A 26,632-nucleotide genomic window follows, 5' to 3' on the forward strand; every position below is an offset into this window, starting at 1 on the left:
ATAAAGCTCAAACTCACGCATCTTAAGTACAAAACTCACGCCCGCACCTTAAGTTTCAACAACTACTCACATTAAGTACACAACCACGCACCTTAAGCACAAAACTCACGCACCTTAAACACAAAACTCACGCACTTAAGCACAAAAACCACGCACCTTAAATTTGATCTATATGCAAAAATTACCAAATTGCCACCGCATTTTTATTTTATTTTAAATTTGAGTAATCCTAGATGTTGATTTAAGCAAAATCAATGGCTCTCTTCTCATTGCACAACCGCACCTGGGCGCACCAACCACATTTGAACCTAATTATATATATATATATATATATATATATATATATATATATATATATATATATATATAACATATATTTCCTTCAAATTTTTAAATAAATGTAAGGATTTTGGAAAAGCCATATGATTTAAAAAGAAAAAAAGTGCCAAATAAGTCATTGAATTATACACGAAAATGCATTTAAACTACTAAACTAGAAAAAAGTACAATTAACCCATCAAACAAGTAAAAATTATGCAATATAAATTGTTTAGCTAGTTGCGAACTACTATATAGTGTGATGACACATCTGTTATAATTTCAAACAGGTGGTCATATGATCAAATTCATCCTAATGAGGAGTACACAATAGATATTACTTTATAAAAAAATCATAAGTGTTTAAAAAAAATGTTTAGTTACTTAACCTCCAACTGCTGAATTGTCCGTTGATGGATGATAGCGTCAATTTAAATTTAAAATCATACCACTAATCATGTATTCTGATTGGATGAAGTTTTGAAGAGAGAGATTCCTTAGAGCATCCACATATGTGGATAATGCACAATTTTTAAGAAAAAAAAGAGCCAATATGGAGGAGAGAGAGGGGGTTGAGATTCATCGCAAGGATTGTTTTATTTTTCTCCAATATAAAAATTCTTTACATTCAAATTCATCAATTGATTATATTCACTACATTGTCTATTATCTTTTTTGTGCAATATTTTTTAATTAAATTTCAAAATTATAATACAAAATAATGTTATATATACTAAGTATTTTATTAATACTATGAAAAAATTAAAAAATATATAATTAATAAAGACAATCATATTAACTACTTGAGTGATTTGTTGACAAAGAGAGTATTCAAATCACACAACAAATTGAAGTGAGAACTACCTCGCAATGTCATTGTTTGACAATCAGCAGTTAGCGTTAGCGGATTTGACCAGCGAATTATATCAACGGTTGGTAAAAAGATATTTGAAAAAAATAATTGTTTAGATTAACATATAAAATGACCTAAGGGTATACATACATTTAATAATAATAATAATAATAATAATAATAATAATAATAATAATAATAATAATAATAATAATAATAATAATAATAATAATAATAATAATAATAATAATCCTTTTAAAAAAATAAAAAAATAAAAAATATAATTAAGCCAATCATATTAACTACTTGGGGGATTTATTGACAAAAAGGGTATTCAAATCACACAACAAATTGAAGTGGAAAATTACCTCGTAATGTCCTTGTTTGACAATCAGCAGTTAGCTCTTCAATATTAGTTTAATATTTTATTCCCTAATTTTTATTTGCTCCCCCTTATGTCCCGTATTTGGTTTCAATCATACCTATACAATTATTTTATTGACAATTATAATCAATCTTGACAATATTATCTTGCATTTGTAAACTTAGAATTACCTATTTATGCATTCAGTTATCTATGCATAACAATTCCAATATAATCTTGCCTTGATATACTTTAAAGTACTTATTACAAAAAAAAAAACATTGGGCATTATCTCAATCGCGCAATGCGCGTAAAAAACTAGTATAGTATATATATATACACACACATGGTGGGTCGGGTGGGGTTCTAGGCGAGTTTTGTATATAAAATCTGAATTCAGCCCGACCCACAACGGGTTTACTTTTTTAACACTCACTCCCGACCCACCGCTCACCATCACCCAAAAAAACCCGATCCATGCAAAGTGGATTGAGGTGGATATCCGCGGGGCGGATTGAAATTGTCATCCCTAGAAAGAAACATGAGTTTTTTTTTTTTTTTTTCAAATATAAGTTTTTTATGGACCCAACGGGTTGGAAGAATTTGAGAAAGAAACATGCAAAATGTGCATGCAGTGCACGCGTCGGCCGAAAATCATTTTTTTTTTTATTTGTTTGTTTGTTTTGTTTTTTTTTTTTTTTTTTTTTTTAACTAGTTTCCCCTCCTAACATATTTCTCTTTCCGTGTCTGCAAAAACCCAATCAAAAAAAAAAAAAACAAAAAACAAAAACAACTATTGTTGTTGTTCTAAGAATATCAATGCTATTTAAGGAAGTAATGATCAATGAACCACTCCATTAATACTCTCCTTCATATTGTAACACATTATATTGTTACTATCATGACCATGAATCCTGAGTTGTGTGAAGATCTTCTTGAATCTCCTTTGACTGAAAATGATGGTTTTACATGTCTCCGACGCCTGTCGGACTATTGGGGAGATTTATCTGAGACAACTGAAGAGCTAAAGAAACAATTACAGCTAGCTGGACCTCTAGTTCTTGTAAGCTTCTTGAAGTATAGTTTGCAGATGATATCTCTCATGTTTATAGGCCATCTGGGAGAGCTCCCACTCTCTGGTGCTTCATTGGCCACTTCTTTTGCTCAAGTCACTGGTTTCAGCTTCGTGGTACATTACATTTTACCTTAAACTCAAACTCTAACATTTTCTTGTTTAATTATTACAACATTCATTTGATCCAGAATTTGTGTTGTTTTCTGTTGGTCGAAGTCCGGTTGGTTCGGTGAAGAGCCAACTCCAGCACCAAGTGGCTAGAGGATTGTTGGGCAGAGGCCTAAAGGTCAAGTTTAGCACCCTGTCTCTAAAAAATGTAGTAGTCATATATGAAAATAAAATTGAGTCTTCGCTACAACCTAAGGTCCGAGTCCCAACAAGAGTAAATTGTGCAATTAAGGCTTACAAGTACTTGGAAAATTTTTGGGCGGAGACCGATTAATTATAACATTTATTTGATTCAGAATTTGTGTTTTTTTTCATAATTAAGGAAGATTTGAGGTTTGAGTCTTGACAACATTTTTTGAACAAATACCATTAATAGATTTAGATATCACCGCGGTTCAGTTCCTGGTCCGAACCGTCCATCCACATTCCAGAAAATGACAAATCCGAACCGTAACCTTTTAGGAAGGTTCCAGTTCCATTTTGATCCACCAGTTGGAACCTTCTTTTTTTTTTTCGGAAATTCTATTTTCTATACCCTACAGCTTTCGAACACGAACCTGTGGTTCTCATGTCAAGTTTGGTTCGAACCAAATCGTGGTCATCCCTGGATAAGTCTAAAAAAATTGTGTTGTTTTCCGTTACAGGATGGAATGGTAGGTGCGCTGGAGACATTCTGTGGACAAGCATACGGAGCGAAACAACATGGGATGGTTGGAATACATATGCAGAGAGCTGTAGTTGTAATGATGACACTGGGAATCCCCATTTCACTTGTATGGGCTTTTGCTGGGGAAATCTTTGCTTTTTGCAAACAAGATTCTGAAATTTCAGCAAACGCAGGTACCTATGCTCGGTGGTTGATTCCCAGCATTTTCCCCTATGGGATCCTGCAATGCCAAATCACATTCTTGCAGACACAAAGCATCCTCAAGCCACTGGCAATAAGCACAGGGTTGACAAGTTTGATCCATGGCTTCCTGTGTTGGCTTCTGGTTTTCAAATTCGGGCTCGGGAACAAAGGCGCTGCGCTCTGCAATTCGATCTCGTACTGGATCATCGTGCTGATTTTGGGATTATATATCGGGTTTTCGCCGTCCTGCAAGACGACATGGACAGGGATTTCTAAAGAGGGTGGGAAGAATTTATTCAGCTTTCTATCACTAGGTATTCCTTCAGCTCTCATGCTTTGGTAAGCTCGAGGCTCAATACTCTTTCTGTCTCATTTTACCTGTTTTAATTTCCTTAGTTATGAGGTTTTATTGAAAACTTGGCTCAGTGTGGTGAGATGGGCATATGAGTGTCTAGTACTTGTGGCTGGTCTTCTTCCTGATCCAAAGCTTGAGACATCAATGATGTCTATAAGGTTTGTATACTACTCCCATAACCATAGTATTGTGTGATTCATTTGATTAATTAGTATTATCATGTCTTATTAGCTGACTTTTAGATATAATTATATTTCTCAGCATGTGTACCTCTACTGTGGTGTTTATGATCCCCTATGGACTTGGCTGTGCAGTGAGGTAAGAATATAATGCTAGTGGTTGGTTGTTGTGTTGTCTGTTACAACATACGCAAATGGCAAGTTTTGTAGTAGTGAGACAAATGGCAGGGAGGTCGGTGAAGGATCAAGTCCAACATCAGGTGGCTAGAGAATTATTGGATGGAGGGAGGTCTTGAGGGCCTAAGTCCAGCACCTTGCCTCTTAAAAATATGTTGTATATATAATTAACGAAATAAAGTTCCGCTAGCTACTAGTTATAACTTTTGGCATATTAGTGGTAAACATTTGATCTAACAAGTGGTATCAGCTAGTTGAGTCAGCAATTAAAGTTGGCAGGTGCTCTAGCACCACCATGTGGCTAGGAGATTGTTGAGTGGAGGTCTAGAGGGTCAAGTCCAACACCCTGCATTAGAAATAAAGTTGCGTCTTCGCTATTAAGTATAATTTTTAACCTAATGGTAAGCATTTAATCCTAACGAAGTACGAGGGTATCAAACAAACTGGGAGCAGGGAGGGCAAGAGGCGCAGAGGTTGCAGCTCGAGTTGGTATTTATGTTGCTTTAGTGGAGGGGTTGGTATACTTTCTCAACCTACTGAAACACAAAGAACCAATAGCGCCTCCACTGAGGCTCGAACTCACAACCTTCCAAATGGAAGTTCAACTCGGATACCATTAGACAACATAGTCCTGGTCTCTATAAACCTATCTAAATTCAATAAAATTATTTTTTTTTCTTCTTTTATCATATATTTTCCTCATACCTAAACTCTACCAATTTTTCTATCTCTCCTAAACTTTTAGAATCTTCATCTAAAAATTTGAAATAATATTATTTTTACTTCATTATTGCTTGTTTATATTGATTTTTATTTTTTTTTCTATAAATTTTTTATCCCTAACTTTCTCTAATTCTCCCTAAATACATGAACAAAACAAAATTTTCATTGTCAAATTTGAGTATATATTGCATAATATTCATATAAATACTTATATATTTTGATTTTTATTCTTTTTATGCTTATATTCATAATATATATTTTTCCTTTTTTTTTTAAACAACATGTTACTACGAATAGCGAATTACTGTTCGCAACAACAATTTGGGGTTGCAAACAGTAGCACCTTGTTGTTGTTTGCAGTCTCAAATTGCTATTGCAAATAATAATTCTTTGCGTGATGCCTAGCAATATATCAAGTATAATTATATATATATATATATATATATATATATATATATATATATATATATATATATATATATATATATATATTATTAATATTAGATTTTTTTTTTATTTTATGCAACTTGTAATTATATTTTTAAATATTTTATTTGATCAAGTCTTTTAGTTTGTAAGGATGTATTCAATTTAGAATTTCAATGACTTTTGTAGACTTTTTAAAATAAAAAGTTGATAAAAGTCTATGAATGTTTTTTATTTAAACTTTAAAAAAGTTTTGAACGACTCAATGAAAGTCAATCAAAGTTTATTAAAATCTATCATTTTAAAAGTCTTTAAAACTCTACAAAAGTCATGATTGAATACACCTTCTTTAAGAATACAAATAGGTCTCTCCGCTGGGAGATGAGACGAACTTGTAACCTTGTGGTTACCAAGTCAATAGTCTGACCAACTTAAGGGCAAATTATACCATGAAACAGGGCCCACCTTGCGTTGTGTATGTGTAAAAGGTAAATAATATGTTAATTGTAATATGTACATAACTTATTAATTGAAGGTATATAATATGTTAACTGTAGGTACACAATACGTTAATTGTAATAAATACATTATTCATTAATTGCATGTACATAATATGTTAACTTTTGGTACATAAAATGTTAATTATAATTGATACATAATTTATTATTCCGTAATTGAAAGTATACAAAAATAATCCGTGAGACAGTCTCGTACAAGTTTGTACCTTTTTAATATTACTTAGTCAAATTAAATATATAACATTGTACTAATGAAAAGTGAATATATAGGAAACGCAAGAGGATGTGGTTGGCAAAAGATTGGTGCCATTGTGAACCTTGGAGCTTATTATCTTGTTGGAGTTCCGTTTGCCCTCATCTTAGCTTTTGTACTAAACTTAGGTGGAAAGGTATGTCTCTCAAGGATACTACTTGTGTTTCATGCTAGTTTTACACTTTTTACAATGAATAGAAAATTATATTCTTCATTTTTCAGCTTTATTATTATTATTTTTTAGGGTTTAGGTATGAAAGTAATATGTATTATTTTAAAACTACTAGGTTTTTTTTAAAGAAAAGTAAAGTACTTATTTGGTATGAAATTTTTAGTCAAATTAAAGTTATTTTGGTAAAAAGAGTTGCTTTTTGTACAAAAGCGTCTAGTACTATTTTATTGTAGTTGTTTCAAGAAAGTATTTGTGTAATAAAATATTTTGAATAGTTTAAGAATGAATTGAAACTATTGCTTTATTGATTTGGTGAGAGTGTTTATTTGTTTTTGTGACATGAGACTGATTCTCGATGAAGATAGTTGGTTGTTATTATGGATGGAAATACGCTAGGCCCCTTTGTAGGGGCTTATGGCTTGGTAATTAAGACCTAGTTAGGCGCACAACAATGAAATGCATTACAAAACGCACCACATTCAAAAAAAAATGCACCATACCTCCTTATACCTTATTGTACGTTTTCGAACAATGTGTGGTGCGTTTCTGTATACCTAATGGTGTGTTCGTGGTGATGCGTACCTAATGGTGTATTTTTGGTGCATTGGTGCATTTTTTTTGTGCGTTTCTTAACACTATTGATGCGTGTTTGCATATCTAAAATGGTGCAACCGCACTGACCGCACGTTAAGGTCTGACTGCACTAGAACTTGACTATATATATAATATTAAGTTAATATATATTCTATTTTATACCTAATATATTTTTATATTTATAATATAACCCCAAATATATATAATTACCAAACCCTAACCCTCCACCTTCAAAATCTCATTCTAAATTCTTATTCAATTGTAAACATGCGAAAGACGGCATGAAGTGACTCTCCTAAGTGGGAGGTCATGGGTTTGAGCCTTAGTGGAGGCGCTATTGACTCGTTGGGTTTCAGTAGGTTGAGAAAGTATATATGAATAAATATTACATGTAACAGGGTCAATATTACTCAAAAAAAAAAAAAAATTCAATTATTGTTAACTATTTATGAGATTATATAGGATGACAAGCAATAATACAATTGAATTTATTCCTAAACAAGTTAACGAGCATGTTGAAGTCGTGACTTATTTTTTTTTTTATGTTTTAATGCTAATATGTTTGCATTGTGGTGATATATTTATGTAGTTATGTATTAGTTTTGTATTAGGTATATTTCATAAATTATTTTAAAATACTTATTAAAGTTATTAAAAAGACTTAACATGTATGCTTTAAATAAGCTCAAATCATGACTTACTTTGAAGACTTTTTTAATGGCTTACATATTAAACCATGGACAAGGGTTCACCTTGCAAGATGGACCCTTGTCCTAAATGACATATAAATTGTGTATTTTCAGTATTAGAATTGTTAACTTGTAGAATATAAACTGTGTTTCTAAGCAAAACACATAACAACTGTATAATAGAATTTGTGAATACAATATATACATGGTCATCAAATCCTAATCTTTTAATATTGTGTGACTGCAGTATTTGAAAGTAACTTGTGAATACAAGCAAGGTAATCAATTACATATATGTTAACATTGTGTGGTCGTAGTATACAAATTGTGAATTTTTAAAAGGTAAATTGTGAACATTTGGACTCGAGTCCACATAAACATACTTTTAAAAAGGCTTCAGGTCAGACCAAGTCAATTGTCAGCTTAGTCTTAAGCCTAACAAATAGCCTACATATAAGCTCAGGCCCAAACCTTAGATTTTTGTAACAGGCTCATGCCTAATATTTTAAAGTTTGGCTCGACTCAACCTCCTCCTCCTTCTTCTTCTTCTTTTTTTTTTTTTTTTTTTTTTTTAAATTTTATTTTTATTATTGGAAACAATAATGAATAGTTAGATATGGGAGATTAGGAGGCATGGTAACTGGTAAGGTAAAAATAAATTATAAAAGAAATAAAAATTATCACCAAATGAAAACATGTTAGAAATTCATTTGATTAATTTATGTGACACGTGAATATAAAATTGTAGATCTGTAATTTACGTACAAATAACATTTTCCTTTCGTTTTCAAAAAAAAAAAAAAAAAAAAAAAAAAAAACATTTTCCTTTCAATTCTTTTATATTGTATTATCTTTGTTTGAACATTATATGCTGGTGGCAGGGACTTTGGATAGGAATTATTGGAGGCTGTGGCACCCAGGCATTACTGTTGTTAGTTATTACCATACGTACAAACTGGGATGAACAGGTATATATTTGCTACTTATCCTTCAGTCCAATTTATTTGAGTTATTACAAGTTGAACACTTAATTAAGAAATAAATGCACCAAAAAATTAGTTAAGAAAGGGTTTTTGAACTTAATAGAATATTAGCAACTGTGTAGATCATACTATCAAATAATATACATTCCGTACACAAATAATGTACTTTTTGTTATGGTATATGATGGGGTGTGGACCCCGACCCAAGAAGAGCAAGCCCAAAGGGTGAAGTCCAAGAAGAGAAGAAGAGCCCAGAACGAATAAGGCATGGCCCAGTGAGTGAAAAGTTTGGACCAATAGCAGGACCCGATAGAGGCCTGGGCCGAGTCCGGGAGGCGGCCCAGGCCTAGGGAAGAGTGAGGACTCGGCAAGAGCCGTTGCGGGGCATTTATAGTAACATTTAAAGGGCTCGGCTAATAAGCCGTTGAGAGGCCCAAAAGAGCCGTTGGTCAGCCCGGTAACGGCACCCAATGGCCTCAAGGCATAATTAGCACTTAGGGACCTTTTAATGTGTTTTAACTCGGTTTAATGGAGGGTCTACTATATAAAGGCCCCTCCGTGAATGTAAAGGGGGCGAGTCCATGCCTAGAGAATAGAGAAGCACTCTTTCACTTTCAGTTATTCTTTTCCCTTTTTTCAAAGCTTTGTTGAAAGGTGGATCCACCAACTAAGGTTGTGTTAGACCTCTCTGGGCCCAAAAACCCTAAAACCAACACTGGCGCCGTCTGTGGGAATCGAAACAAAGAGCTACTGTCATTTTTGAGCATCGAAATTCGCAGGATAGGAGAGACGAGCGAGTAAGAAGATGTCTGAGGGACGAAGCCGTGCCTCCAATCGAAACCGTGAGCCAGAAGCCGACTTAAGGAACCAGCTGAATCAGCGCAACTCGCAGAGTCAAGGGGACGACTCAGCACCTCGAAACCGACCTCAAACGACCATACCTCTCACTCCCGAGCAAATTCAGGCCATTGCTCGTGCTGTTGCAGCAGAAACTCATGACAGGAGAGAGTCGACAGTCTCGCGATCAACGAACATACAACCGCATAACCCACAAGCACCCCAGAGGTTGGATGGAGGAAGACGAGAGGAATAACGCATGGAAGAACCACCCGCGCGATCGGTGCATTCGAGGTTGGGCCCGTGCTCGGCAAGAGAACGACTTGGCGGAGAAGAACCCAGTCGCCCCAGAGCGGGTCGACAGAATCAAGAAGTTAATCGAGAAAGAACTCGTACTAGAAGAACGCAAACTCGAGCGCGACAGGCCGAGCAGCCAATTCGCAACGAGGAACGGCAGGCTGAGTCACAGGTCGGCGAAAGTACAGAGTCCACGGGAAACCACGCTTGCAATGTTGGGGATGTGGCCCACTTGGCCCAAGAGCTGCGGAATCTGAAGGAGCAAGTAGAAGGTAGAACCAAGTCCCCAGGTCGGACGTTGCTCACCGCCTTGCCCTTCTCGGCTGAGATTATGGCGTACAAGATACCCGGCGACTTTAAGTTCCCAGAACAGGCCACCTTCGACGGATTCGGCAACCCACGCGAGCATCTCTTGAGCTATCAAGCGAAAATGCAAGTGTTGGGGGTTCGAGATTCCGTCATGTGTCGCGCCTTCCTACTAACACTGAAGGGCTCGGCGCAGAGATGGCTCGTGGCCTTGCCCTCAGGCTCGATTCGCAGCTTCGAGGAATTGGCCGACCGCTTCATGAGTCATTATGCGACTAACATCAAACCGCAAAAAGATTTAACGCATCTGGGAGATATCCATCAGGAGGAGGGTGAATCTCTCAAAACATACCTGGCTCGATGGCAAAAGGAGATTCAATCCATTGAGGAGGTCGAGGACCAGACCGCCCTCACCTTCTTCGTAGAATCTTTATGATCCGGGCAGCTATACCGTGACCTACGGGATAACCGGCCAGCCACCTACGCGGAAGCCATACATATGGCCAACAAACGGGCCAACACGGAATAAGCCATGAAGCATAAGCGACAGCGAGAGGTCGGAGGATCAGTTAGCGAAAAGCGAACCCGCAGAGAAACAAAAGAGAGGCGCCCAGAGCCAGCTAGGCGACCTGAGGCACGGCGCCCGTACGACAGGCCTAGCTCCAACCCTATCGGCTGATTCCCCAGCATCCGATACATGAGGTGCAAGCGGTCGCGCCTCCTCCGCCCCTTCCTAGTGAGGAGCGCGCAGTGAACGAGGACCCAGGTAAGACATCTAAATACTGCCGCTATCATAAGTCGCACACCCACAACATAGAAGAATGTTACTATTTGAAAAAGATCATGGAGGGGATCATCCAGCAAGGAACACCGCCTCCCAACCAGTGGCGGAGAAAGTCAGCAACCAAGGAAGACAGCGACCCCCTAGGGGCGGTCGAAGGCAGCCGCAGCAAACAGCCGGCGACCGATGAAAGCGAGGCTCAGTGGAGACAGAAGCCAGTCATCAATATGATAGTCGGCAGACCTGAGGGGGGCGACTCCACGAACACCAGAAAGGCCTGGGCCCGACAATTGTACGTAGGAACAGTATACGGACGAGAGGGTGGCTCGAAGAAAGCCTGCCCAGAGCCTATTGTCTTCACAGACAAGGATCTACCCACAGGCGAGACACCACATCGCGATGCCCTAGTCATTGCGATGGACGTGAATGGGGTTGTTGTCCGGCGGATCCTGGTAGACACCGGGAGCAGCGTCAATGTCTTGTACCTCGAGACCTTCGTCAAGATGGGACTGTCACGTGAGCAACTGATCCTTGTCAAAACACCACTCGGCGGCTTCACGGGCGACTCCGTGGAGGCTGAAGGATCCATCACCCTGCCCGTGGAAATCGGCAGCTACCCCGACGTGCAGAAGCTGGACATGAAGTTCATTGTGGTCGACTTGGCGTGTTCTCACAACGCGATACTCGGCCGATCGGGTTTAGAAGATTTGGGAGCACTGATCTCCATCGAGCATCTCTGCTTGAAGTTCCGCACGCCGAATGGGGTGGGTATGGTCCGTTACGATAGGAGAGTCGCCGTGACTGTTACCTGCAAGCTTGCAGAGGCATGGGCAAACGTGAAATGCAGGTCCATGAGATCACAGAGCGACCCCTAAAGAAGACAATGATACCCCACCCGGAACCGGCCGTAGAGCTGGAAGAAGTTGAAATTGACCCTGAACAACCAGAGAGACGAGTCAGAGTCGGAATCGGCCTCAGAGAAGAGGTGCGAGAGGAAGTCATAAGGGTGCTGCGAGAGAACCGCTTGGTCTTCGCGTGGGGGCCAGAAGATATGCCGGGAGTGGACAGGTCTATCATTTCGCATCGGCTCGCTGTCGACCCCAATCATCGACCGGTGATCCAGAAGAAGCGATATCTAGCCAACGATCGAAGGGAATTTGTGAAGAAAGAGGTAAACACGCTGTTGGCCGCAGGCCACATTCGGGAAGTTAAATATCCAGAATGGCTGGCTAACGTGGTGCTCGTGCCAAAGCCCCCGGTTTGGCGAATGTGTGTAGATTACACCGACCTCAACAAAGCCTATCCGAAGGACTCGTTTCCATTACCTCGGATCGATCAGTTGGTCGACGAGACGGCTGGGTCGGCATTGCTGAGTTTCATGGACGCCTTTAGAGGATATCACCAGATCTTCATGCACAAAGCCGATGAAGAGAAAACAGCGTTCCTGACCCCGGATGGGGTGTATTGTTACCAAGTCATGCCATTCGGAAATCTATGGCGGCCTACGTAGACGACATATTAGTAAAGAGTCGAGAGGAAATCAATCATGCTGGGGATTTGGCCGATTGCTTTCAGGTAATGCTTAAATACAATTTACGGCTTAATCCGAAAAAGTGCGCTTTCGCCGTGCAAGGTGGGAAGTTCTTAGGGTATATGGTTACCAAGAAGGGCATCGAGCCCAACCCTGAGAAGGTACAAGCCATTATGGATATGCAGCCTCCTAGCACCGTTAAAGACCTACAGCGGTTGACTGGTCGACTGGCTGCCCTGAGTCATTTCCTAAGTAAGTCGGCGGACAAGACCGTGCCCTTTTTCGAGGTTATGAAGAGAAAGGAGGGTTTCGTGTGGACCACCGAGTGCCAGCAATCATTCGAAGAGCTGAAGAAATACCTTTCTACACCTCCGGTACTATCCACCCCTCGGGTTGGTGAGCCATTGTTTTTGTATTTAGCAACATCCCTCAGGGCGGTAAGTTCGGTGCTTGTTCGAGAGGAAGAACGCACTCAACACCCGGTATACTATGTAAGTCGTTCTTTGAAATCAGCCGAAACGTGGTACACACCCTTGGAGATCACCGCTTTGGTGATCACCGTGTGTAAACTGGCACCCTACTTCCAGGCCCACACCGTTCGAGTCTTGACAGATCAACCCTTGGGTGGCGTGTTACGAAATCCCACGTCGACCGGTCAGCTCGTGAAGTGGGCAGTAGAGCTGACCCAATACGGAATCGAGTACCAGCCTCGCCCGTCGATTAAAGGACAGGCCCTGGCCGACTTTTTAGTCAAGTGCACTGCAGGAGAAGATGACAAGGATGCCATCTCAGAGGATGGCCCCGGCGAATGGTGAGAGATGCACGTGGATGGAGCGGCGACGAAATCATGTTGATTACTCCAGAAGGGTTCAGGCTCTATTACGCTCTGAGTTATCTATTCCAGACATACAACAATGAGGCCGAATATGAAGCTGTATTGGGAGGTCTACGACTCGCCAAGACATTAGGGGCATGATGCCTACGAATCAAGACCAACTCTCGTCTAGTGGTGGGACAAGTGTCCGGGACCTGTGAAGCTAAGAACGTCCGGATGGCCAAATATAAGGAGAAAACGGTAGAGCTATTGAAGGGATTCGGCGCCTACGAGATAGAGTATATCTCGCGAGCCGACAACACAGAAGCAGATATACTATCAAAAATTGCTCTAGAAGGCGTGCCAGATCATCTTGTCAGAATTTGTCAAAAGGAAGAACTGGTCCGGCCTAGCATAGAGGAAGCGACCCTAGAGATCCGGCAAGTGACGGCCAAAGAATGAGACTGAGTGAAGAACCCGGAGATGTTCTGGATAGAAGATATCCGACGTTATAAAGACAAAGGAGAATTGCCAGAGGACCCTGGGGTCGCCGCCCGGGTCTGCCGCAAGGCTCCGTCGTTCGAGATTATCGATGGACAATTGTACAAACGGTCGTTTGGAGGTCCCCTCCTCAAATGCTTACTCAGAACTGAGGCGAAGAAAATAATGGACGAGGCTCATTGGGGAATCTGCGCAGCCCACCAGGGCGCCCACACTCTCGCCCGGAAGCTGGTTGTTCAAGGCTACTACTGGCCCACTATGATGAGAGACTGCATCGAGTGGATAGCTAAATGCGTGATTTGCCAGGCATTCGCTCGAAAAGATACTCGGCCAGCTACTTTCTATACGCCAGTCACTACGGCCATCCCCTTCGCAAAGTGGGGTATCGACCTATTGGGCCCACTGCCGGTTGCCCCCGGACGTTTAAAGTTCTGTGTGGTAGCCATCGACTACTTCACTAAATGGGTGGAGGCTGAGCCACTAGCCACTATCACCGAGTATCAATGTCGACGCTTCCTTTGGAAGAAAGTAATCTGCCGCTTTGGATTACCTGAACATATAGTCAGCGATAACGGCCGACAGTTTGACTGCCAACCCTTCGCCGATTTCTGCCAACGGCATAGTATACGCCACACTAAGGTATCGGTCGCTTACCCCCAGGCCAACGGACAGGTCGAGAATGTAAATCATACAATCGTGACGGAATCCGGAAAAAGTTGGAAGACATCGGAGGAAATTGGGCGGATGAGCTTGACCGAGTTCTATGGGCCTACCGAACTACTTAGAGGCGGGCGACCGGTGAAAGCCCGCTCTCTTTAGCGTATGGCTTCGAGGCCAAAGTTCCAGTAGAAGTCGTCGAGCCCACCCACCGAGTCCGCAGTTACTCGGATGAAGGAAATGAGGAGAGCCTCAAGATTGAAAAGAACTTTTTAGAAGAGCGAAGGGAAGCCACGCATGGTGGAATATCAGCAGGCTGTGAAAAGATATCGAGATCGGCGGATTCGCCCACGAACCTTTCAATTAGGCGACCTTGTGCTGCGAGATCGACAAGCGAGTCAACCCACGGAAGGAGGAAAGTTCGCAGTCAAGTGGGAAGGACCTTATCGCATTGCCGCTGTGGTCCAAGCCGGCACATATAAACTAGAGACGTTGGAAGGGAAGCTCTTTGACCGGATCTAGAACGTAATCCACTTGAAGAAGTTCTATCAGTGAGTTCAAGTTCTATTGGCAAAAGGTTAGCCCGTGTATTCACCTAAGGTTCAAACTTTGAATAAAATACCATCACTTTCCACATCATGAAAACAGTTTCTGAGAAAGAAAAAGCCTAAGGGGTCGCCTCGACTGAGGGACTCGGCGAGAAAAGCTAGGAAACAAGGGCCCAAACCCTTAGACGCTTCCGAGAAAAAGCCTACAGGAATCGCCTCGACTGAGGGACTCGGCGAGAAAGTAAAGAAACAACGGGGCACTGACCCTAAACAGTTTCTGAGAAAGAAAAAGCCTAAGGGGTCGCCTCGACTGAGGGACTCAGCGAGAAAAGATAGAAAACAAGGGCCCAGACCCTTATACGTTTCCGAGAAAAAGCCTACAGGAGTCGCCTCGACTGAGGGACTCGGTGAGAAAGTAAAGAAACAACGGGGCACTGACCATAAACAGTTTCTGAGAAAGAAAAAGCCTAAGGGGTCACCTCGACTAAGGGACTCGGCTAGAAAAGATAGGAAACAAGGGCTTAGACCCTTAGACGTTTTCGAGAAAAAGCCTACAGGAGTTGCCTCGACTGAGGGACTCGGCGAGAAAGTAAAGAAACAATGGGGCACTGACCCTAAACAGTTTCCGAGAAAGAAAAAGCCTAAGGGGTCGCCTCGACTGAGGGACTCGGCGAGAAAAGATATGAAACAAGGGCCCAGACCCTTAGACGTTTCCGAGAAAAAGCCTACAGGAGTCGCCTCGACTAAGGGACTCGGCGAGAAAGTAAAGAAACAACGGGGCACTGACCCTAAACAGTTTCTGAGAAAGAAAAAGCCTAAGGGGTCACCTCGACTGAGGGACTCGGCGAGAAAAGATATGAAACAAGGGCCCAGACCTTTAGACGTTTCTGAGAAAAAGCCTACAGGAGTCGCTTCGACTGAGGGACTCGGCGAGAAAGTAAAGAAACAACGGGGCACTAACACTAAACAGTTTATGAGAAAGAAAAAGCCTAAGGGGTTGCCTCGACAGAGGGACTCGACGAGAAAAGCTATGAAGCCAGGGCTCAAACCCTTAGACATTTTTCAAGAACGAACATGAGTCGCCTCAATTAAAGGACTCGGCGAAAGGACAAGTGTACTAGGAGTCGCCTGGGTATAAGGGTTCAATAAAGGCAGTCACGATGCATGAACGGGAATCACATAAGTAGAAGAGAGATGCAAGAAGAACCTTAAGGAGATTTTTTTTTCATTGAAAGGTCCGAAGGGGAGACCAACCCTTACAAAAGAGATTATTAAAAAGCCCTAGACTATGGGAGAGGGGGTGTCGACAGCAACTTCCTCGACTCGTTCTTCCGCCGATGTTCCAGCTTGGGGAGCAAATGAAGAGTCTTCCACTAGAGGAGGTGGTTCAGTCGTTGCCGCTGGACTCGCCATAGGAGGAGCCATTGGATCAGCGGTCGCCGCGGGTGCATCCGTCGCCGGCAGGGGATCAAGCACCGGCTTAAGACCCCAGCCCTCCGGAGTGAAGGTCGAGTCGCGAGCCAGTAGGAGGGCGTGGATTTCCAGTTGTGCTTCACGATAACCCAGACGGTAGTCGCGCTCGCCCAGATCCAGCAGGTATTCATCTCCCTCCGGAGTCGCCAACCACTCCTTTTCCACCTCTTCCTGCCGACTTGTCACCGCCGACTTCACGTCTGCCTCGAAGGCGGCCGACTTCTTATAGTCAGCAACGAAGGTGGTGGCGATGGTCGCCACCTTGTCGTGCTCTCCCTCCCACTAGCGGGTAACCCTCAGCAGCTCGGCAGTATGGACCTCCCTCGCCTTGGCGTAAACTGCCTGTTCCTCCAGGCTAGCCTCATCTGACTGGCGTAGACGAGTGGCGAGAGAGTGCATTGTGGCCTTAAGCGCCCGCATCCATTTCCTCAGCTCCAGCTGGAAAGTGAGGTTCTGCAAAAAGGAAGACACGTTAGCAACAGGTGGGAGAAAGGAAATCAAAGAGTTGGTCTGAGATACTTACGCGGTAAGACTGTCGTAAGGAGGCCTCCAGGATGTATTCATCCTGCATCTGGCTCACCAGTTCTAAGTCCTTAGGAAGAAGGACGTTCTCGGCCCAGTTTTGGACTGAGTAGCTGCCCTGCCAGATCTGGGCATTCTCTTCAAGTTCCAGGCCCAGTTGGATCTTCTTGGGAGGCGGCATGTCTGACTGCTCCAATGGTCGCTTGGAGCTCGGGCTCTCTATCGGAGATGGAGGCGGAAGCCTGGAGGGAGAAGCAGCAGGAGACGATGTCAAGCCCACCACATTGCCCGGTGGAGTTGGAGTCGCCCGGGGAACCGGAGAAGGGAGTGAGGAGGAAGTTTCTTATGCACCTGACGACCGCTGCGACAGTCGACGCCTCATCTTCTCTGTGCGGTCGGCCATGTCCGGTGTAGGGATCTGGGCTTCGTCCGAGCTCGTGGAATCGGAGTCGTATGGACCTGCACAAGAGAAAGTTAAAGGATCAGCAGTCGGATCAAATAAGGAGATTGGGGAAAGAGAAGGTCGCGAAAGGCTACCTGTAGTGGCCGCGCCGGCTGGCAAAAGGCCCCGTTTCGCCATCGCCCGTACTCGAGACCAGTACTTGACAGAGTAAGGTCCAAAGCTCTTCAGGAACTCGGCACCCTGGATCGCGTCCTGGGTGACGACAGCGCGCCGGGAGCAGGGTTTGAAGAGGGTAGTCGGCCATATGGTAGGGAAGGTAAAGGTAGAGAAAGAAGGGCGGACGAAGAAGAAGTAGGGCTTCCAGTCCTTTATGGAGTCTGGAAGACCCTCGAATAACTGACGCCCAGGTCGGGCAGAAACTTAGATAAAACCTGGGGAGTGTGAGCTGACCTTGTTCACCGTAAACAAACATCTAAAGAGATCCAGGTCGGACTCACAAAGCCACCAGTGACATAAATTGATGAAACAGGCGAGAAGGCGGTGTGAATTAGGCACAAGCTGACCTGGAACCAGGTTATAGTGGCGGTAAAAAAGAGAAAGAAAGGGAGATGGTGGCACTCGGAAGCCAAAGGCCACCGAGTGTAAATGAATGCCGACGCAATTTTCCGGCGAGTCAAAAATTGACCGGCCTTCCAGCGTAAGTACGGTGGACGAGGGGCCAAGAAGAAAGCGGGCCATTTCCAGGTCCGCCTCAGTGACTAGCGACGGAGATTCCGCCGGCCGGGGTATGGAGTCAAATTTACCCCTCAGTCGTTGGGCGCCCTTGGGAAGAGCCGCCACCATCGTGAGAGGGGCCGGGCTCAGAGGAGTAGCCGCCCCCGAGCTAAAGGGGTTGGTTGAGAAGAAGACGTCGATGGAAGACCAGACGGGATCTCCATACGGCGAGGAGGAGTGGAAGAAGAAGAAGAAGATGAAGATGAAGACGTAGAGGCGGGGGACTCCGCCGAGCGGCGAGAAGAAGAAGAAGAGGGAGAAGAAGACATTGCACCAACCTGAATAATCTTCGGCAGGAAGAGACGCAGGATAGGGTAGAGCTTGACGTCGGGGGGCTTTCGCAGAAGTTAAGGGTGAAATGAGGAAGACGGAGTATTTAAACGGGGGAGAATCCCAAGAGATTGCCACGTGTCATGCACCCATTAGAGGATAACAAGGGTCGATGGGAGGTGAGAGGACGTTTGCAATTAATGCCCTCGAAAGGCGGAACGACAGTTGAGGCCTAGGGACTAGGGTTGGCCTGAGACGGCGCGTCTGACCTAGGCCTAGGACGAGTAGAGGTGACCCGGCCTATGGACGTAAAGCCCATTGTAGGCCACGGCCTCTGGGCTGCCTGGGTACGGGTCGATGGTATTTCAAGAAGGATCTCTGGGCCAGGCCCACCGGTCGGCATAAGTAACTCTGGATGACCAAGGCCGAGTCCATTGGTCGAGTCAGGAGTCGACGTCGACCTCACATTGAACAAGTAAAAAATGAGAGAACGACAGTTTACTAATCATAAAGGGATAAGGGCCTACATCTCGGCCAAAGTTACTAGACAAAAGAAAAGATAAGTCATGGATCAATCTTCTCTTCTAATGGGCGAGCAGGAGGTGGGCCTTCCAAGAAAAGCTGAGGACGAAAGGTTGGAGGAGTCGGCTCTGACTCCGGCATATCATCCAAGTAGACGGCCCCAGCTTCCCGTAATCAATCATTTGGAGGGGCCTCTCAAGGGCGCTAGGCGACATGGCCACCCCAAAAAGAGGAGGAACCTCCCACACTTCTTCCTCATCCGGCGCTGGCTCCTCTACCACCGGCTCCACTCGATGCTCATTCGAGTCCACGGGGATCAAGTCTAACATATCCGGTGGTACGACAATGGGATCCGAGGAGGAGTCACCCACCAAGCGGCCACCGTTAGCCAGCCTCTTTTGCCTTAACTTTTCCAGTCGAGCATGTTCCTTCTGGCGGATGGAGAAGCGGCGATCACCGGTTCGATAGCTCATGATTGAAGTTGCTAAATCAGAAGGCGTGAGGAGCATAAGCGAAAGCAAGCCCCTTTATATAGCCTAAAACGGGAGCGAATATCCAGGCGGAAATCACGGAAGGGAATCGTAACTGACCATTCTCGGCCGAGATTGGACAACGTTCTGGAATCTCTATCAAAGAATAGTTTCGTCAAATCCGCTGGGGAAGAACAAAGATTCGCACTTTATCTGAAAAAGTGAGATCTTTCACGATACTAGGGGATCATAGTTGTCAGACATCAGGATAAGGTGTCAGGTCGACTCAAAGGACGGCCGATTAGTGGACCTAGTCGAGCGAGAAGGAAGATTCCAAAATGCGAAAGTTTTGTAGATTATTATTATTCAAAGAGGCGGTACATTAAGAAAGGAACTTATTACATCAATAGAAATATATGTCCCTTTGGCGGTTCTCCTTTGAAAAGCTTCACTCGACGTTACCAACAGACCCCGGATGGCACAATCACTCGTCGGGGGAAGAAGGCTCGTTCTGAATGGACATCTCCTCCGATGGTCCGGTAGGAGAAGGACAGAACGCATTCCAAAAGTCCAGCATAAGTGGTGGAATGACAGGCGGCTCGTCATCCGGATACAGCTCAAGGTAGCGGGCGAAATCAACATCAGTCATTATATCAGTCGCCGGCCCGTCTAAATCATCAAGGGGAATCGTGAAAGTCATTTTGAAAGACAGTTGTTCTGGGACCGCCACCTCCACGAACGATCCGTCCTGAGCAGTGACGCGAGCTACAGTCGGAGGTGGGGGGTTGACTAAAGACGGAGTATCTGCCACCAAAGGGGGAGCCTCAGTTGACTGTTGAGAGACAGAGGATGTGGCGCCGACATGATGCCTTTTGGAGAAAGGACGACGGGCCTTCTTCTTGTCCTCTTTCTCCGGTCTCGACCTCTTAGGAGGAAGGTGGCGACGCGGCGACCCAAAGTCAATTTTGTTCCCTTTCATAGGGGAACGACCCATGGTTGACTGAAAGGGGTGTGGAAAGACACAAGGAGCAGGGCGCTATTTATAGGATCTCGAGAGAGGATGAAGGAATCTAAACAGCTCCGGTGAATCGGGTGAAATTACGAAGAATTTGGGCGTTACTCGGACAATTAAATAGAAGATTCGCTGATTAAAGGGAAGAGATATTGCTACTTTCCCATATCCGAGTTAGAGGGTCGGATATGGGAAAGTGAGGGACTAGTTGATGGGGTGTGGACCCCGGCCCAAGAAGATCAAGCCCAATGGGTGAAGTCCAAAAAGAGAAGAAGAGCCCAGAATGAATAAGGCATGGCCCAGTGAGTGAAAAGTTTGGACCAATAGCAGGACCCGATAGAAGACTGGGCCGAGTCCAGGAGGTGGCCCAGGCCCAGGGAAGAGTGAAGACTCGGCGAGAGCCGTTGCGCGGCATTTATAGTGGCATTTAAAGGGCTCGGCTAATGAGCCGTTGAGAGGCCCGGTAACGGCACCCAACGGCCTCAAGGCATAATTATCACTTAGGGATCTTTTAATGTGTTTTAACTCGGTTTAATGGATGGCCTACTATATAAAGGCCCATCCGTGAATGTAAAGGGGGCGAGTCCATGCCTAGAGAATAGAGAAGCACTCTTTCACTTTCAATTATTCTTTTCCCTTTTTTCAAAGCTTTGTTGAAAGGTGGATCCACCGACTAAGGTTGTGTTGGACCTCCCTGGGCCCAAAAACCCTAAAACCAACAGTATACATATCACGTATTGTGTGGACAATAATATCTAGGGAAAATAGTCAAATAGGTCTCTTAACTTTACATCAAAAGTCAATTAGGCATCTGAACTTTTTAAAAGTGCAATTAAACCCTCAAACATGTCAAATTGAGGCAATGAAGCCCAAGAACCGGTAAACGACCTGTTATTGCAGGTCATTTCAGTTCAGGCATCACTCTAGCAACCTCAGACGAAATTCCCGAGTAACAGTGTGGACGACACATTTCGCAGATCGCCTAGCAAAAGAGAATTCAACACCACCAATCGTGGTTGCTAACTCTTTAAGGTCATCAACTATCAAACCAAATGAAGTGCTAAAGGAAGATGAATGTAAAGCATTAAATACAATTTGAGAATCCATTTCAACCTCCACATTTCTCATTCCTACGCCCATCGGCCAACTAAGAGCTTCCCGGGTACTTAGTGCCTCAGCTTCCTTTACAGTGCATGTAACTCCCGGGCACACACATATTCTAGGCCGCCAAAAATCTGCCATCGTCATCTCTTAAAACCCATCCTAATCCCATCTTGTTAGTGTCATTGTGCGGAGCTGCATCTGTATTTAGCTTCAGCATACCTCTTTTCGGCCGTGTCCATTTTTCGACACTTTTGCCGGTGGCTATGATCGGAGTATGCGTATTAGCTGTTGTCCAGTTTTCTTGAAACGCAAGGGATCGACAAAGCATATATGTAGTTCAAGTCAAAAGCCACCCCCTTCCACACATTCTCGTTTCTAGAAGTCCAAATACCCCAACAAACCACCATTAATTTAGCAAGTAAATCCTCCCTCATAGCATTAATACACTCAAAGAGCCACACACTGGCATCATAAGTGGTCGAATACGCTGGTAGTCCCAAGCAATTCCAAGCTGACACAGCATTCGGGCAACGAGCAAACATATGAATTGCAGATTCATCTTCATGCCTGCACATATAACACAAGAGTGAACACCCTACATGCTTTGCATTCAGGGCTTATTAAGATAGTACAATGTAATATACAAAATGTTTTCGAAGTTTAAAGAATTCCATAAGAGTTAATTCCTAAACTGGTCTTCCGACTATGACCTTTTCTTAAATTGGTACCTTGACTTTTAATTGCACCCAAAGTGATCCTTCGACTATTAAATTTAAAGCTAAAATAGTCTCCCTTAACTTTGGTGTGAATTTACCGTTAAAAATCAGGGCAAAACAGACATTTTATATTGTTTGTTGTTTAGACCGTTGACCAGCCAGGTGCTTCCCAAATTAGAGAAACCTAATTGCGATTTTCCCATCCTTCCCCAAACTGCAACGAACACTACGGTGCGTGCTGCCAAAGTATGGTCTGCCAACGAAGAACCTTCAATTCCGAACTGCCAAATTATGGTCTGCCAAACTTTGGGAATTAACTCTTATTTTGAATATTTATTTAAACATGGATTGAAAAGAAGATGAGAAGCTACAGTACAGGCAATGCAAAAAAGAATTGAAGAAGAAAGCATGGAATCTGGTTGTTTTGCCCTAATCACTCTACTGGTCTTCATCCTTAACGCCTCGTTTTTTATTCTGGCGGCCGCTTCCGCCACCACTTTCACCATCTAGATCGAGAGCGTAATCGTAACGAATTGCTGACAGCCTGCGACTTAGACGGTCGGCGTCTCTCTCGGCAGTCAAACTGACCTATAAAACAGGGCAACTTCACCGTAAACCTCAAACACGACCAGGAGTACCAGACGCTGACGTGTAACCTGTGGTCCGGAGATAAACACGGTAAGGGCAACCCCAATAGGGGGTTTATTGATGGATTTTGGAACAGTAAAATCAGTCTTGCTCAACTTTTAACAAATGGGGGTTGGGGATTTTGGTGATAATTTTCTCCTGCAAGGAACCAAAATTTTGTCAGATTTTTATTTTTTAAATAAAAATAAAAGGTGAGTGTTTCAGAGTGACAAGACTTCGGTGGACAACATCTATTGAAGGAAAGCTGGGCGTTGCGTGGACAACAGGCGGTGGCAGCGAGGGTGGTCTCCGACGACGTCCCCTGTTCCGGCGCCGGCGGCTTGGATGGCGTTCAGAACCCTTCATCGTCCCTCTCTCCCTCCGGAGGTGGCAGCTGAACAGCGACTCTTGCAACCAGCATCGTCGGCGGCGGAGCTAGGCAGTGAACGACGACAGTGGAAAGGATCTCCTTCGGCCTCTATCTTCCTCCGTCTCTCCTTCTCTCGTCTGGCAGTGACGACGGTTTCCTGCGTTGAGCACGGAGGTCAAGAATGGCGAGAAACTTGAGATAAAGAAGTAATTATTTCAAATAAATAATTAATTAATTAAAATATGGAGATAAAATAGTGGGTCCACAAAAAGTTGTGAAAAACTTAAAACTAATGGGAATGAGAGATTTTAGGATTTAGTGAGATAATTGATGATGAGGTGGATGTTGGGGCCCACAAAAATCTGGGGGAAAATCCCCACCTATTGAGGATGCCCTAAGTTCGTGTTGTTCAACAGCCTGGACTGGGATGTGTCGGCTTACTGTGCTCTTGATTTTGTGTGTGGATGGATGGCTGTTTCAGGAGGGCTATGCCTAGGTGATGATGTTTCTCACTGTCATGTGGTTTATTATATTATTGGCAATCTTGGCATAAATTATGTGGTCTCATTCGGTTATATCTCCGTTCGGGATTTTCATTAAGATGTTCCACTGCATGCCACACTGACAAAAACGAACAGGAACATCTCCATTGTGAAATCTTTGCCTGGGAAGTTTGTGGATGAAGTTGAAGAGTACTTTTTTGGCATTCTAGGATTTTTCCACATTTTGATTGCAGATTTAGGAGAGCAAAAACCTAATTTGAAGAAATATGTGCGCCGACGGCTGAAAGGAGTCACAGATTGCTTTAAATTGGAGTGCAAAACCTGAATTACCAATTTTACCCTTCATTTTAACACCTTCTACACGCCAAAACTAATGGATGACCATTTTGGCTTAAAATTCAGTAATCGGATGACCACTTTGGGTGCAATTAACAGTCAAGGTACCAATTTAAGAAAAAGCCATAGTCGGAGGACCATTTTGGGAATTAACTCAATTCCATAATGATAAGGTATGTGGTTTACTGTGGTGGATTAAAGTGGTGTGTGAAAGAGTGTAAACGGAAGTTGTGAAACCCCCGAGTGTCGAACTCAAGGGTGGCCAGTTCGGAGCAAGCAAAGTGCAAGACAACCTAGTTGTCACAACGTGTAGACAAGATGAATTAGGTGCTTGGTGAGAGCTTGTGAGGTTGTGTGTGGAAATGAGAAACAAAGAAAATAAATAAACTAAACAAAGTAAGTAAGACTAGAAAATAAAACGGGAATTTGGATGGAATTGGGATTTTGGTTTGTGCACTCATTGGTCTTTAGTAGACAAGAGTGGTTAAATGACTTGGCTAATCTAGGAAGACCTAAGGCACCATGACTAGGGCGTGTAGGACCCAGTCTCTTGTTCCCTACGTCGGACGAGGCATTCTATCAAACACATGGCGGGTAGTCTACCGTCTCCTCCCCTAAGCTCGCCCTCTCGGGTCGTAGGAAGGGGATTGCAAGGGCAAGACTAAGGAGAATGCAATCTCTTGCTAAACTTCCACTCTCACATTCATCTAACTATTGGAGCTCTCAATGGAAAGATATCAATATGCACTCCTCTACAATAAAGGCATACAAGGCCAATACATACAACCAATCTCATCATTCACACATTCAAAGCATAAGAACACAAACACAATCCAATCCCAATCCACATCCTAGATGTCTAGTAATTCATCATCATTTATAAGATCACAAAGCACAAATTAGATATGAAATCAAAGCAAGGAGAAGAAATGTTACCCAAGTCTTCAATCTAGTTGCTCGTAATCCAATAGCAATGTTGAACAATGAATTCTAGGTTTGGAATGTAAATCTAATCTAATAAAATGAAAGGAAAAGATAAACCCTAATCTAACCTAATCTAAGAGTGCTGAATATGAGAGTAAAGGAATGGGAAAAAGAATGTCATCTTAAGTGATCCCCTTACAAGCCTTTAAATAGGCTTAAAATCTGAAGTTTATTCATTTAAGTGACCCGCCTACGCACTTCGCAACGCTCGTTGTGAATTTCGTGGATCTTTCTGAAATTTTTTCCCTTCACCAAATTTGTAGACCTTGAAGTTGCCGAACCATATCCACTTGAATCACCTCATTTGGACACTCCTAACTCAAGACATGATCATTCTACCCAACTGTCGCCGGAATGCCCTGAAATTGACAATGTTTTGCTATTTTTCTACGAAGGCAATGAAATTAGTCCTTAATCCTATGTTTTATCAAATTAAGCTATTCTAAGCATGAATTAGGCCTAAAGGACTCTAATTATAGCACAATTAGCCTCTAAATTACCCTATAAAATATAGCATCTACATTTAAGCTACTCGTAAAAGTATATTATTCAAGAATAAAAATTATAAGATTTTTTCTTTTAGGGTGCTAATAATATGTTTGACACAACTATATATGTATGATATACTTGATTATAGTGTATTGAGTACTATATATTGGTAATAGAGTTCATATAGTAATCATTATAATCAAGTGTATCATATATAGTTGTATATGATATTATTGACATTGGTGTCTTGACGTTGCAAATTTTTCTTAAGGTTAGTATTATACTCCCATTTTAATATTAACCACTTTTCTTCTTCATTCATATCAGGCAAAGAAGGCAAAGAACAGGATTTGTACTACCAACATCTCCACACATGTTAGTCACGAACAAGTAAAAGTCTAAAAGGGAAGTTTTGTACTTGCCAAAGTTTTTCTGGCTGTTCAATTTAACAGAAGTAGAGGAAAAATGCCAACCAATCTGTTTAGGGTAGTTACTAGAACCTTCTATTAGTTCTATATAAGAATTGCATTATTTGTTTTTGTAATAATTTAGAAACTACACAAAAATAAACTTTCCATTTCCTTTGCCTCTTTTCTCTCTTTGCTCTACCTGCTAATATGCTACCATGAATATTCATGTTTTGTATGATGGTATCAGAGCACCATAGACGACCAAGCTACGACGCTACCGTCACGGCAGTCAGAACTTTTGCTAGAACTTCAAACACTGTCGGAACCTCTGCCAGAACTTCAAACACAACAAGAGTAGCATTGGCTGAGGATCTGAGCAGTATTTTTTTTCTTCACGGCAACAAAAATCCTAGTCTCGTCCTTGTCAATCCGCCACTCACTGAATCAAATTACCACACATGGTCCAGAGCCATGGTTGAGTTCCAAAAACAAATGGAAGTTTTGTTGAAGGCAAAGTATCGATTCCTAATGAGTTTGATCCACTGTATGAGGCTTGGCAAAGGTGTAATAATATGATTTGTTCGTGGATAGTTCGATCGGTCTCATCGGTCATTGCTCAAAGTATTTTGTGGATTAAATTTGCTGATGAGGTGTGGAATGAATTAAAGGATTGATTCTC

General features: G+C 42.9%; 1 protein-coding gene across 1 annotated transcript; it reads left to right on the top strand.

Moving 5' to 3' along the window:
• The first annotated feature begins 2,431 nt into the window (after positions 1-2,431).
• Positions 2,432-25,971, top strand: LOC109177030 (protein DETOXIFICATION 16-like). The gene is made up of 7 exons (XM_019326370.1): positions 2,432-2,723; positions 3,422-3,966; positions 4,054-4,140; positions 4,244-4,300; positions 6,276-6,394; positions 8,595-8,681; positions 25,871-25,971. Exons 1-6 carry the CDS (start codon positions 2,436-2,438, stop codon positions 8,675-8,677), a joined length of 1,179 nt encoding a protein of 392 aa, XP_019181915.1. The 5' UTR covers positions 2,432-2,435; the 3' UTR covers positions 8,678-8,681; positions 25,871-25,971.
• Positions 25,972-26,632: the final 661 nt, after the last annotated feature.

The sequence above is a fragment of the Ipomoea nil genome, unplaced genomic scaffold (genome assembly GCF_001879475.1).
Source record: "Ipomoea nil cultivar Tokyo-kokei standard unplaced genomic scaffold, Asagao_1.1 scaffold0782, whole genome shotgun sequence".
In the NCBI taxonomy this organism is placed as follows: domain Eukaryota; kingdom Viridiplantae; phylum Streptophyta; class Magnoliopsida; order Solanales; family Convolvulaceae; genus Ipomoea; species Ipomoea nil.